We start from the raw sequence: 14551 nt of genomic DNA on the forward strand, positions 1-14551 counted from the left end.
ATCTTTCACAGTGGTTTATAAAAATCCACAGATAAAAACTCAGCATGGGAAATCGTTTGATGAGCCAAGGTGGGGGATCCCTGCCCGTAGTCTAACTTTATTCAACACAATCCACCTTCAGCGTTGACCTGAACGAGGCTTAGGGACCAAGACAACCCACAGTCTGACCAACTGCATGCGTAAGATTTGGTCAGGCTCAACATGGGTGAGCCATGCCCAGTGATAAGTTAGTTAATTTTAAAATTTATGGTGCAATACTGTTTGCATTGTTCTGCTTTTCAACAAATTGAAAAGTGTCAATCCTACCCAACAAGGGCCTAGATTGAGATATAAAAATAGCATCTAGCTGATCACCCTTACCCAACTAGGGCCTAGGGGGGTGAGAGTTTTTCAGTTGAACAGTAACTAGCAGTTCTTCATTTAGTTCAGAGGGCAGCTTTGTTCACTGCAACTGGCAGCAGTCCTGATTTACTTTAGTGGCCAGCAGGTTGGAGTAGTTATTCAACATAAGTGCTCTGTGGACATGAGAGCAGCAGACCAGATTGGATGGGATGCAGCCAATATGAAGGACGCTTTTAAGCAGAAGAAAAGAAATTTTAGTGGAGAGGCTCTCTTGTGAACTGGTTGAGGCTGTAGGATGGCTATGTACTTGTTGTAGAGGGTTGTTTCAGAAGAGGTTCTTTGCAGATTCAGACCACCAGTTTGTTGCAGGTTCAGAGTACAACCCATGGTGGGAAGTGAGGCTGAAAATGGATTTTGAAGCAGCAGAGAAGCTGAATTGGTATGTTGAACTGAACTGGCTATAATGTGATGGCCTGGTTTGAATCACTCAAAAAAAGGCAGGCTGGAAAATGGGAATGCGAGCAGTAGAGAAACGGTTTGGCAGAAGTGCGTGAAGGTAGACTACAGCAGGCCATGGCAACATACCAGAAGTGCATAGGCGATGAGAAGGACTGCTTGAATGGCAGATCGTTGGGCAGCCTGGTGTCAGCATGGGAACGCCTTGTCCTTCATGGCGGAATTGCTATCTATGGAGAGAGCTTGGCAGGGCTGGTGAGGCATATGAGAGAGTGTGCAGGTAGGCAGATAGCTTGCAGCAAGGAGGGAGCTAAATTTCAGTGTGGGATTTCCTGTTGGAATGAGGCGAGGGGGCCATTTATGAAAGAGGAAGGGGGGTGAGGTGGAGGAAGGGTCCAACCAGGTGTCCCACATGCTTGTGAATGTAGGACATGTGGTTCAGTTTTTCTCATGCTCTCTTCTTGTAAGGTTTCTTAGGTGCTTCATAGGCTTTTGTGTCTCCAATCTTTGATGAAATTGTGCCTTCTAGTTCTGGAATGAAACATTTGCTTTCTTGAGCTCTTCGACATGGTAGCCTTAATTTCGAAAAACCCCAAATTGAATTTTTTACCGTGTTTACTAAAAATAGTAATAGAGGAAATGTAAAGTGCAATTGAGCTCGATGCACCACCCAAGATTTGAGTAGCTTTAATGCCTCTTCATCTACTCTGGAGAAGCGTGTTAGTGCAAAATGCCCTGGTCACTGGCTAAAAATAACAGGCCAGAAGACTGATCCCTGTCAAGATTGTCTGGAACTTGATACTCCTCAAGGGCTTTCTCGCATCCTTCTCCTACTGAGAATGACATTCTGGTGAATTATTAAATCTTTGGCTCAAAATAAGTGATTTTCCATGGCTAATTTGATTCCTCCTTTCAAGGGTGGACCTGGCCACGTCCCTTGGGCATCCCTGGGATTGTTTCACCCAGAGTGCCAAATCACATCTTCTGTATGTACCCCTTGTATCTCCACCTTCTCTCCCCTTCTCTTCCCTTAATCTTCTCTCTCTCACACACACACACACGCGCGCGCGTACACATGCACACACACACACACACACACACTTCTATACATCTGAGTCAGCTCCAGCGCACAATCGAGGTCTGGTCTCCTCAGTGAGTGAGGGCTGCCTGCAATCTGAACTGATGATCTGCCCCTGATTAGGGACTTTTACAGGGCTTGGATGCCCTCTGACTGGCTTGACCTTGTAGGAGGGAAAGTGCCCATTAAGAGCTATAGATGGTTTTGTGGATCAAAATATAAAACTTTGGTTGTGGTATGGTTAATTCTGTCATGAACCACCTACAATGCTCTTCTCTTAGGGAGGCAGATAAAACATTGAAATCTAGAATTATTTATTCAGCAACTCCTCTGCAGTCAATGTCTTCTTTCACGAAAATCCTAAAGTTTTCTGCAGTTCCTATCCTTTTGAAATAATGTTTGCCATGTAGAATTGATGAACTTGTCAATTCTGTAGGAGATGGGAGTGCGCGGGGATATTGCATTTGCAGGAGGTGGGAGTGAGTGGAATATTGTGACATTAGTCTATGCTATGCTATTACTTAAGGTTTTGATTGCACGTTTGTTGATGTTTATTGGACATTTATTCAGGAGTAAAAACCTCTGTTTTTTAATGATTTAACTTTTCTGGCAGTTGAATGGATGTTTGATGCCCTTCGTTATTTGATGGTTTCGTGGGGGAGTGTCTACAAATATTTTACAGTCATCATTTGTGGATATCACAGTCCCATGCTATTTTCACTGATTAACATGTTGGATAAAGGGAGTATGTAATTCAAACCAAAGACTCCAATTGCAGGTGTAATGAGGAGCTAGATGGTGTAGTGCTTGCTTATCTGGACTTGAACATTCCAAGCCGCATGGCAAGAATTATTCCAGGGTTGTCTGCTCATTTCAAAGTTAATCTTACGGCAAAGTTACTGCTTTTTTCACCCAAGATGGGAATGATGTTGGGTACACTCAATATTTCCTAAAACTGTCGTGAGTCTTAACTCTGCTGTTTTATCTATATGCTTTGAACCAATACTAAAAATTCCACCAATATAAAAAGCCCCCTCCTTAATCTACCTATGTAATTCCAGTCACATATCCATACTGCACACAAATGGAACTGAAACCTGGGTTTTCATGGTGATTGTGCTGTTAGGGATGACCAGGTGGTGTAGCAGTATCATGGAAACGTGAATGACATCTGCACCACTTTTTATTTTATTTCTTAAAGCTAGTAGCAATGAAGTTTTTTGAGAAAATGTTTTTTTTTTTGTAGAGGGTAAGGTTAATAAAATTGAGGAGGATTACATTGGAGTCTTGGTATTAGGGCTTTTCAATGCAGCTATTGGTGTCACTGACATCAGAGAGGGTTTTCGTTTTTCTGAAGTGGTACACTTATTTTTCCCTTGTTGGCCTTATTGAGAGAGATGGCGGTCAATTTCTTTAAGAAATAAAACTCTTTCATCTGTTCCAATATATTATCATCTTTGATGTCTTGGTATGAATTCTGCTAAGGTGGCATGCATCTTTTTGTGGAATGGTGTTTGTACGCATATGCACCCACCTAGTTTTCAATTTATGTCATCATGTTCTTTTTGGTTCCTTGTCTTTGTTACTTTGAAGGAGGTCAGTATATGCAGAGGGTGAACAGTAAGCTCCCTTTGTATAGTTTTCCAATGCAACTGATTTGCCAAGGGTATGCTATGCTGTGGGTGTTCATGAAGCTAAAAGCACCGTTAGACATCCCCCCTATTGATCAATAGCATAGGAAAATCAGATGCTACATGCTTGCTATTGACCCTCTGCTATGTGCTGATCTCCTTGAATGCAAGCAAGGACGAGAAACCAAACAGGACACGGTGAAACAAGTGGAAAACTAGGCAGCTATCATGTGCATATAAAGGCCCTTTCCCACGCAGCCCCTTGTTCAAACATAAACCTTTATTCAGTGTGTCACCAGAATCCCCTTGAGCGAGCGTGGATCAGTGGGTCTATTGAGCAGCATGTGATTAAGCTTGGTACAATCATCAGATTCTCTGTAAAGAGGTACAGTTTTGCTACTTCACTGAGCTTGTCATGCTGACTTCTGATTCTGATATTATGGGTGCTTGATGTCACATCTTTTATGTGGATCTGAACTAGACACATTTCTTTATGAATAAAAATGACATTGAATGGCCTTATAGAAACGGAGGTGAATGATTGATTTTATTAGTCTAGTGCACAGGCATGGACAAAGACATAACCAAGGACATGAATGAGTGAAAGCTTGATGAAATCTTGTGAAGGGTTTAAGTACTCCTGAGAAGAATAATATCAGAAAATTACGAATGAAGTGCTGCATACAATCTATTTAGCAACACTTGATAACACTCAATTTTAAGGTCTTTCATATTTTGGTCCCTTTAGACTATGCAAAATCTCATGTCCATGGTATAGGGATACAATTCTAACTGCACACATTCTATCTTTCTTAAGGGAATGATACTTGTGGAAGGGTTTGTCTTTTTTGACAGGACACGTCCCATGAGGTGCATCCTTCACAATTCAACGAGCTATAAGTCTTCCAAAGAGGCAAATGTTTGGGAAGAGGACTCTTGTACTTGTACACTGATAAGGGTTGCACCCTTCACAGGAGGTCACACCTCTTCATGCATATACCGTTTGGGATACACCTCTCTTTAAGTTTGGGACACACCCTTTGTTGTTGTTCACAATCTTTGCAAGGGGTGCCATATTGTAAGGGACATGTGGGCAGCCCAAAGGACACCCACCCCTTCACCGAAAGGCATAAGATCCTTCACCAAGGATCGGCACCTTTGGTAGGGCTTTTGATGGCCATACTATACCTGTCTATTTGGAGGGCAGATGCCACAACCAACACCCCATAGTGCCTCGATCAAAATAGCCCTGAAACCTCTCAGTGAAGTTGGAGTGTTCGAACTCTTGAAATTTTTGAAAATATGCAGAGAGTAGAGACCCAGTTCTACAGAATTGCCGGGATTAAGAACACAAAATTTAGTGGCCAAGTTGGGACCCCTCCCTTATCCAGGCACTCTCTAGAGATAAGTTCGAGTACTACTGCACATTTATCAACCCCCAATATTGGCCCACTTATGCGGCAGAGGAGTCAGCCACGCAGAAGTACATTTGCACACCTATGGCAATGCATAAGCGGAGGGCTTTGGCTTCACTTCGCACCCGATCACACCAGCTGCAAATTGAAATAGGAGGATGGAAAGGCATGCCAAGAGAGAGCAGAATATGCCAATTATGTGACCAGGGTATGCCAGAAACAGAAGAACACATGGTAATGATATGCCCTTACTATGCACACATTAGGAAAAAGTTCAGCTCTCTTCTTGAGGGACATAACAGACTGGCTGATTTGCTACATAAGGCGTCACCCTCAGGTTTAGGAACATTTGTATCTAAGCTTTTCAAGCACAGAAACTCACCTAGACATAAGGTAGTTTCTCTTATTACCCTCCCCTTTGAGGGAGGAGTCTTTATGTATGTAAGGTTTTGTATTGTTTCAGGTCCCATAGGCCGATTTTTGGTCTTCAGAGGACGATAATATATTCTTCTTCTTCTTCCTCTCTCTCTCTCTCACACACACACACACAAATAGTACATGTGGTTGGAAATCATGGCAAAGGAGGGAAATATCAGGCTGGCAACATGTTATTTTGCACCACCACAATCACCCATCTACAAAAACAACTGTAACATATCTTGAGAAGACCCCCTCATTCATTTAGGGGAGCACATAGCCAGGTTCTCCAAGGAGAATACAATTATCCTTGCAGGAGAATTTAATGCACGAACAGGATCAATGCAAGGCATCATGACACCAGAGGGGAGAGATCACATATGGATGGATGAAGCGGAAGAGGACAGTGAAGAAAGAAGGGGAAAAGGACATCAAAGGATGCGGAGAAAATCACTCACATGGGAAGGCAACTCCTCACAATGTGTGGATACTTTGGGTTGTAAATATGTGGTGGCACATTGAATTTTCACAACACGGGAGGATTCACATGCAAGACAGGTCAAGGGTCAAGTGTGGTTGATTATGTGATCACAAATCAATGCAAAATTCATGTTTGACTATATCAAGATTGAGGAGGAGTCTCTTGACTCCAATATAGGGCAATATCTATAGGCATAAAGGGGACAGGTAATGCTGTGAAAAAACAGAAACATCCCAGGTTAAGAATGGACTGCAAAAAAACTCATATCTATGAAAAGGAGATAAGAGGGGACAATGGCAACAGGGAAGATGCCCTCCATATGTCACGAAATGAGCAATTACATAACAGATACGCTGCATTCAACAGCCCAAAAATGCTTCACCAAAGGCAAGGGGAGAAGCAAGGGAATGCCATCTAATCATTGGTATGAGTAAAGATGCAAATAGAGAATGGAAGACGACAGCCACAACTAGAAGGGAAGACAAAGCTCGGGTATCTAAGCAAGTGGTAAGGAACCAAAAAATATTACTTCTCAAGAGTAAGCAGCTTGAAAGCTTTGATGGTTGAAACAAAATCCCAAAAATTTTTCCCAGAAATTGCATGGCAGAAAACCCCAAGAAAGGAAGGCAAAATGGGAAGGCATGGTACAGTTTGTCAATAGCTTGTATCTAGATGAATCCTAGAACATGCCCAAACTCATCCTCTGAAAACCCATCACAAATAGCACGGACTAGCTACTATGACATCCCCACTGATGTCATCAGCACCCAACAGTGGGTGTAGACCATCATATAAACATATGCTCTCACACATACAAATCCACACACCCACACATACTTGAGCATCCATTTATACAAAAATCTTTGTAAGGAGTTTCTGTCGGCACTCCGGAGGTGAAGGGAAAACTCAGCCATGACAAAGGCTAGCACTAAAGTAGACGGGGAATAGCAAATCACAAATTCACTATCAAAGCAACAAATGGAATATAACAAAGGAAGACAAAGGAAAAGGCCTAAAAAGCTTGCTAATGGGAAGGCTCCAGGCACACAAGGGCTAGTAGCAGAAATGCTGAAATGGGGAGGCAAAAAGACAAAGAAAATGCTTACCAAGCTTATGAATATGGCACTTGATGAAGGATTCCCATTAGATTGGCAACTAAGTAGGATTGTACCCACTTGGTGCCTATAGCATGCTTGCCTTTAGGCAAATCACACAACTCCCAAGGACATTGTGATAAATCTATCTCAGATTTCATAGCTTCCCTTGGTGGGTGGCCTATTCAAGACAGTTTGCACACATAATGGCATCCAACCAGAATTTGTAGGGCAAAGACTTACCCTGCATGGTGCCATCTCCATCAAGGTTCTATTGTGTTGTGTTCCACAACATCATTTTGTTGTGGTGTGTATGGCACAGTACATTGATGTATGATACCACAAGATGCTAAAAAATCAGCAAAATCTTGGGACATATACTCACCTCCCCTGTCCGAGCAGAGTGTGACCAGCTTGTGTCCACTTTATCCACCATGGCAAGGAATTGGAAGCAAGCAAAGCTGTCTAGCTTGGATCTCAATGGATAAACCCCCTTGTCCATAAAAAGTATGACCATTGACCAGATTGTGTCAACTTCATTCTCAACCATAGCAAGGAATTGCTTGAAGCATCTGACTTGGATTTGGATGATAAACCCAAGTATGATGTGTGAAGTCATCCAAAAAGTAACAAAGTATGAAAACCAATAGATGTTGTCTGCATTGGACCACAAATATCACTAAGAACTAAATGCAAATTACAAGATGCACCAACACTTCCAACTTTAGGGAAGGAAAACCGATGCATTTTCCCAAGTAAGCATCCCTCACAAACATGTTTGGACAATGCATGCATCTTGGGGAGATCAACCACCATTTTTTGTTAATGCAATCTGATCAAACTGCCATAGTTCAAATGCCCAAAAAGATCATGGTCTACAATCACAAAATCCTCTACTGCAAGTGTTGATGTGATTGTCTCTCTCTCATATGCATCAAGTCTGTATAGACCTCTAGTCAATGTTCCAGTGATGACAATGGTGTTGCCATTTCCAAAATCATAAATAGCACAGCGGTAACCATCAAACAAAACTCTATATCCGGAGGTAAGATGGTTGAAATGGATATGAGATTCTTTTTTATCTTGGATCATAAAAAGCATCCTGAAGAGAGCAATCACCAGATGCGGAACTAAGCTCAAGTTAGCCAATGCCTTTCACGGCATAAGATGCATTATTGGCACAAGTCACAATGCCCCACTAAGGTGCATCATGCAAAGAAAGAAACACAACTTCTTGCAGGAAGTCATGTGCTTAGAGGCACCACTATCAAAATATTAAGTATTGAATGCATCAAAAACAGCCATGCATGAATCATGAACAAAAGGATTAGACTAGCATGTGACAACAAAAGCCCCAATCGCGTGAGCAGCACTTGTTGATTCATTCATCTCACAGAAAGATAAAGCATCAATAACTACAACGAAAGCGAAGATTTCTGAAGCGGGCAGATTTGTGGAAAGCCTAGATGCTGCCTACCAAAAGGTCAAAACAGCCCTCCAAAAGAGCCAGGAGAAGCACAAACGGGCAGCAAATAAACATCGCCGCGAGCTGCTCTTGAAAGAGGGTGATTGGGTGATGCTGCATTTTCAGAAATGCGCAACTCAAGAGGAAGAAAGGCAAGGACAAGGTGTATACAAAGCTAAAGATGAGGTACTATGGTCCTGTCTAGGTCCCTGAGAAGATTAATGATGTAGCGTACAGGCTGAAGCTACCTCAAAAGGCCATATGCTGATCATTAGCAAAATTAGTTGTGTCATGTATGTCATCTGCACTATAAGCACCAGAGACTGCAAGACCGGACGACGACTCCTTTTCAGATGCAATTCTCTTCTTGCACTCAGAAATGTCATGCCTAGGTTTCCTGCAATAGTTACATATCTTTTTCTTTTGCTTCGCTCCAGAGGTAGATGCCTTAGAGGAATGACCAGCATTTGTATGAGGGGGCTTACCAGCTAAAACCTTGCCTTTGCCATTTTTTCTATGCTGTGTAGCAAAGGCTTGATCACTAGCAATAGAAGCATTTCTATTTGCATGGCTTTGTTCTTCCTGAAGTAGAAGGGCAACCAGCTGGTCAAAAGAGTAGTAGTTAGCATTGCCCATCGCAACCAACCGCAAAGTAGGAGCAAAACCCTGGTAGGAATCAGGCAATCCATCAAGTGTGTCAAATACCAGCTGGGAATCTGGAACTACATCAATGTTGGCCAACTCCTCTTTCAAATTGTTAATACTAGTAAGATAGGCATCCATATTACCACCCTCTTCAAATTTTAAGTCCTTCGACTACTTGTGGAGATAGCCACTGTAGCCTCATTCTGCACCTAATATAAGGAAACAAGTGTATCCCATGCTAGTCTAGCTGTCTTGCATGAACGGATATGAAGGATAATAACCCTTTTCACTAAAAGAGCAATCAAGGCACGTCCTTTGGCATCTTGTCCGTCCCACTGAATCTACTCATGAGTAGGAGGCAAGGTACCTGTAGTAGAAGGAGGAGTTGTAGTGGAGGAGGCAGCAGCACCAAACGTAGCATTTGATCCATTACCAGATGGACCATAAGGAGGATGAGACCCATCACCAGATGAGCCAATGGTAGGAGGTCTAGTGGGTCTCTCCTCTTTACCTGTAACAATATTCCAAAAGTTCTTGGCAACCCAGACATGCCTCATCATGTAAGCCCACGTGGGGTAATTTCTGCCATCAAGCTTGTCCTCTGACATAAGCATTCCAAACAAATCATCCTTATTGCTAGCCATTGTGCCAAAAATGCAAGGCAAAAGCACAAATTTGACAATGCAAATGAGTGGAGGGAAATCTCCCAAACCCAAAGGCAAATGTCTGCACAAGCTTAAAAGACTTTTCACTGCATATGTGTGGGTGTCACAAGGTATACCTGCTTCAAAAAAGATTTCCGAAAGGCAACACGAGGCCTTCCAAGGCAACACAGGGCCTGTCCAAAATGCCAAGACACAAAAGAAAGGACTGTTTTGCTGGAAATGAAAGAAGCCTTGCAGTAGGTTCTTATCAAATGATGTAGACCAAAAATGCAGCCAGGAAACAGCTCCAAATGCAAGCACAGGTGGTCAGCCTCGAAATGATTGCAGCAGTAGTCAAATGTGAGAAGCTCGTAGCCCTTTTAGAACAGAAAATGAGGGCAATAGGGCTTCAGAAAAGGTCTCCACACAGCAGCAGCAAGCTCCAAAATCAAAAGTCGGTGGCTGTAAGTGCTCAGAACAGCAGCAGCAGGCCTCTAGGTTCAAAACCAACCTCAACAGGTGCTCCAAATGCAAGTGAAATCCACACGTGTGAAAAAGTCGGCTGCTGCAAGCCTTGAATCAGCTCAGGGTGTGTTGAAACAGCTCTGAAATGCTGTAAACAGGGCAGAAAACAGCTCCACAAGAGGAGCACCAGAAAGAGGTTTTCCGGCAATGCAATTGCTTGGAACAGCCTCTGGTGGCCACAACTTGAGAAAAGTGCCAATTAGCGGGAGGATAGTGCCAACCAGGAAGAAATCAGGTTGCCAACAGCTTGGGGAAGCTGGAAATGGCTGAGGGGAGGGATCCCTAACCTGATTTGATACCACTGTAGGCTAGGGCAAGCAATGGAAGCAATGGAGGTGGAGACAATGAAGCAAAAACGAGCTGCTGTAATGAATTGCTGCAATGAAGAAATGAGTTCAAAGTACACCTAATATGATAAAACCCTAGGACAGGGCATCCTAAGTGTACTAATTGTCCTAACTGGTACATGTGCTAACTGTACCAATTGTCCTAACTGCCTATAACTAGGCCTACAAGGCACATACTAAGGAATGAGTGGCACCTATGCATAGCCCATAGAATGTCCTACAATAGCAGGAGCAAATAGAGAAATACAAGATTCAGTACAGTTTGTACCGACTGTACAGACAGTTCAGTTTGTTGCAGGGGGACCCATAAGAGTGAAAATGATCTGTTAATACACAACCAAGAGAATCTCCACGTCTGCATTGTATGCCTCGCTCCTAGCGACTTGCAAAGATGACTTAGAAATGGCTCAAACAGAAAATTAGTGGACGTTTCTCGGCTGAGAATGAGCTGAAGAGTGGTAACGACCAGCATGTTCCTTCGAGGCAAACCTGCAAACAATGTGGCGACAACCAGTTCTCAAAGTGACAACCAATATGAACTGTTGGAGCTAAAGGCGAGCTGAAGACTGGCAATGACGAAGAAGTTCCACACCCTAGCCAGTTAGAGAGCAGTTCAGCAAAGGAAGACACAACTGAGCATTGAACAGTCGAAGCAGTCCAAGCTCACAAACAAAGGTGGCGGAAGAGGAACTGTAGACTGACAACTCACGAATGAGTGACAACCCGAGAAGATATGGGAAGCATGGAAGAATCGATAGGATTACCCTGGCGCTGTACCACTAATGGGAATTTTAGCAAGAATGGAGCAGCAGTGGAGGCAAAAAATGAACAGTACATAGTATTCCAGTAAGTCAACAGAACTGAAAGTACAACTGCAATGGAGGGGCAGGGGCTGAATTGGTGAAGGCCAGAGATGGCAAGAAAGGGGACGCCTTGAAGGGGTGCAGCTGCTTAGTACAGACTGTACAGAAAGTCCGTACGGAATCAATATGGCCACCGTACGTACGGGTGAACAGTACGGGGCTGTTGGCTGTACTGATGGATTACAAGCGGTTTGTTTGCCAGGCTGAGTACCAGTTGCTGATGTACGGGCTGAGTACCAGACTGAGTACCAGTTGCTGATGTACGGACTGCAAAGACTTCTATAGAGCAGGCTGTACGGTTTGTACGGTCATTGTACGGTAGCCCATGGCTGGCTGTATGGAGAGGAGCTAGCTGAGTTCATTGAAGCCCAAGCTTTGTGGAAGTCCTTCAACAAATGATCCTTTCCCTATGCTAAGATTCTTGATGAGGTTGGCTGTGTATAAATGCCTTCTCTTTCTGCTTGGAGCAGATAAGTCGTGAAGCAGGTACTTGAAGCAGCTGTGGGGGGATTGTATGACCAAGTATTGGTTGCTAGGAATGGTCCTCAGCTGAGTACAAGTGTTTTGAAGAGAATTGCTTTGCAGGGTGATCACAATGTATGCTTGCAGATATTGTTCGTGCTTCTGAGCACCGAGGGCAGCTCAGTTATGCTTTCAACCATTGTTTGGGTATCCCAGTGGATCAGTGAACACTTGTGATTGCCTGGGGAGTGAGTGGCCTTGCTTGGGCTGTAAATAATGGTTTGCACTAAGTATGGATGCCTATGGTCACATGGGTGTGATAGTAGAGCCCCGCATGGGTAATATGTTGTGATACTGATGCCTACCGAGTGAGCGAAGAGCATTGAATGCAAGTGAGCTGGTACTCACTGCGTAATCTCCTTGTGGCACTCTTCAATTAATAAAGAAATACCGAAAGGGTGCCAAGGCTTTGGGGCCAGTCTGTGTCTTTGTACTTTGAGCAAGAGCGCTCTAGATTTGCCAAAAACTGATACATCGCTTTGTTGGATGCAACTCACCTAGATGACATTGTAAGGATAATGGTCTCTATGAGAACGTCGATGTAATGTGCAATTTTTTCCAATGACCTTTGAATTTATTGGCACCTTCTAAGCTTTGGAAGATGTAACAGTTTATCGGTGTTATGTGGTATCAATCCCCCCCCCCCTTTTTTTAATATATAATCCTCAATTTATGATTGCCAAATTGTAGTCACACGTACCTCGGTGCGTACCTGGAAGACATAACAGCCATACTTTGTGCCACGAATAATGGTGATGTAAGTATTGATATATATATATATATATATATATATATAATCTTATATATCCTATGATCTCTTGAACCCTTTAAGCTTTATTTTGATAGTGTCTCTAAACTTTCCTCATTATAGTACTTAACCTTATTTGCAATACTAAACATGGTTAGTTTATAAAATGCCTACGTATAGATAATGCGGATAAGGGAATAATAATTAGCATACCTACTCTAAGAGGTGCCTTTAATCTACTCGATGGCAGCCTACCTATTTAATAACCCCCCTATCCCTTCACCTAGTCCCCACTACCTAAGCTTCCTATTGCGCTCCCTCTTGTTACCCATCCCCTTATTAGCGAGCTCTTGCATCTACTCAGGTATGCTCCTGATCCACTCATCTTGTTACTTTCATCCCGCTGGCATGTTCTAAGATGTTGCACTTGCCTTAGTACTTGAGCCACTTCTTTGTCTTTGCGTGTCCCTCCCCCTCTTTATTTCCTCTTCACGGTTTGCCCATTGCCCACCACCTCCCTATCTATCCGTGGAGTGTTTGCTGAGTATATTTTTTGTGAAGGCTTTTGCTTGGTTAGCGTTTTACCACCCTCTTGTTAGCCTTGAGGCTGGTTTCATGGTTCCGTTGCCAGGACATCACCATCTTTCTTAAGGAGGTGAGCCTGTGATTGTCTCTGGTGAAGTGTTGTTTGCTGTAATTTGTTACAGCGAGAAGAAAATCAGCAAATATGTCTTTGACAGTGGGATATGGAGGGGTTGTCCTCCCAGGATGAGCAAGAAGCATAATCTATCCATGCATGAGGGAGCCTCCCAGGATGACCAAAATGTTGAGGCACAGTTTGTACTTCGAGCAAGAGCGCTCTAGCTCCCCCATCTGTCTGTGGAGTGTTTGCTGAGTATTATTTTTGTGAAGGCTTTTGCTTGGTTAGTGTTTTACCACCCTCTTGTTAGCCTTGAGGCTGGTTTCATGGTTCCGTTGCCGGGACATCACCATCTTTCTTAAGGAGGTGAGCCTGTGATTGTCTCTGGTGAAGTGTTGTTTGCTGTAATTTGTTACAGTGAGGAGAAAATCAGCAAATATGTCTTTGACACAAAATGATTGGGATATGGAGGGGCTGTCCTCCCAGGATGAGCAAGAAGCGCTATCTATCTATGCATAAGGGAGCCTCCTAGGATGACCAAAATGTTGAGGCACAGCAAGTGGTAAATGCTTTTGGTGTGAGTGCCTCTCAATCAAAAGTGTCAAAAGAGGCTGAGGATGCAGAGGATGCCAATGCTATCTTTAAGACACAATTAGTCAGCGTTGTGGGAGCACTCACACAGCTCATGCAGGACCCAAGGTTCCTCGAGTTTATGCACTCCTTTGAGGTCCAAGGAGAGAAAGAAGCATTCTCATTCAAGGGAGCCTACTGGGGTTCAAACAATCCATTGGATGGACAGCCTCCAGTAATGTCAAACGTACAGGGAGTTTCAGGGCAGCAGCCCTTTCAAGGTCCTGGTATGGTTATGCATGGCCAAGGGACTGATTTTCAGAATTTGATTCAAGGGCAGCAAGCTTTTCCCCAACCCTTTATGCATCCAAGTTATTTTGGTAGGGGTTGAGTATTTCGAGCAATGGCTGGTCAGGTTGATGATGGTCAAGGAATGCTTGGAAATTACCCTCTTGGTTTTCAGCCTGGGATGCAAGGGATGCAAGGCAATGTATTTGGAGAAATGCAATTCGCAATTATATACCTAGATGAATCCAGGAGCATTCCCAAACTCATCCTCTAAAAACACAACATAGTGCAGTTTCAATCTCATGATAGTCACTCATAAGATTGAAAACCATAAACTCCATCACGCATGCCTAACATGATGTATGGCAATATTGGCATGT

The 14551-nt window shown here is 43.3% G+C and overlaps 1 protein-coding gene across 1 annotated transcript in view; it reads left to right on the top strand.

Moving 5' to 3' along the window:
• The window catches only part of LOC147890392 (DNA-directed RNA polymerase), a 40649-nt gene that overhangs the window by 14248 nt on the left and 11850 nt on the right, over positions 1–14551 (top strand). The window contains exons 2-4 of the mRNA XM_087390766.1: positions 2655–2809; positions 3123–3235; positions 3807–3892. Coding sequence (XP_087246892.1) covers positions 2655–2809; positions 3123–3235; positions 3807–3892 — 354 coding nt within the window. The remainder of the gene's footprint in view (positions 1–2654; positions 2810–3122; positions 3236–3806; positions 3893–14551) is intronic.

This window comes from Dipteris shenzhenensis, chromosome 19 (assembly GCF_047967505.1).
Source record: "Dipteris shenzhenensis isolate YYH24624 ecotype China chromosome 19, Dip_SZ_1.0, whole genome shotgun sequence".
NCBI lineage: Eukaryota > Viridiplantae > Streptophyta > Polypodiopsida > Gleicheniales > Dipteridaceae > Dipteris > Dipteris shenzhenensis.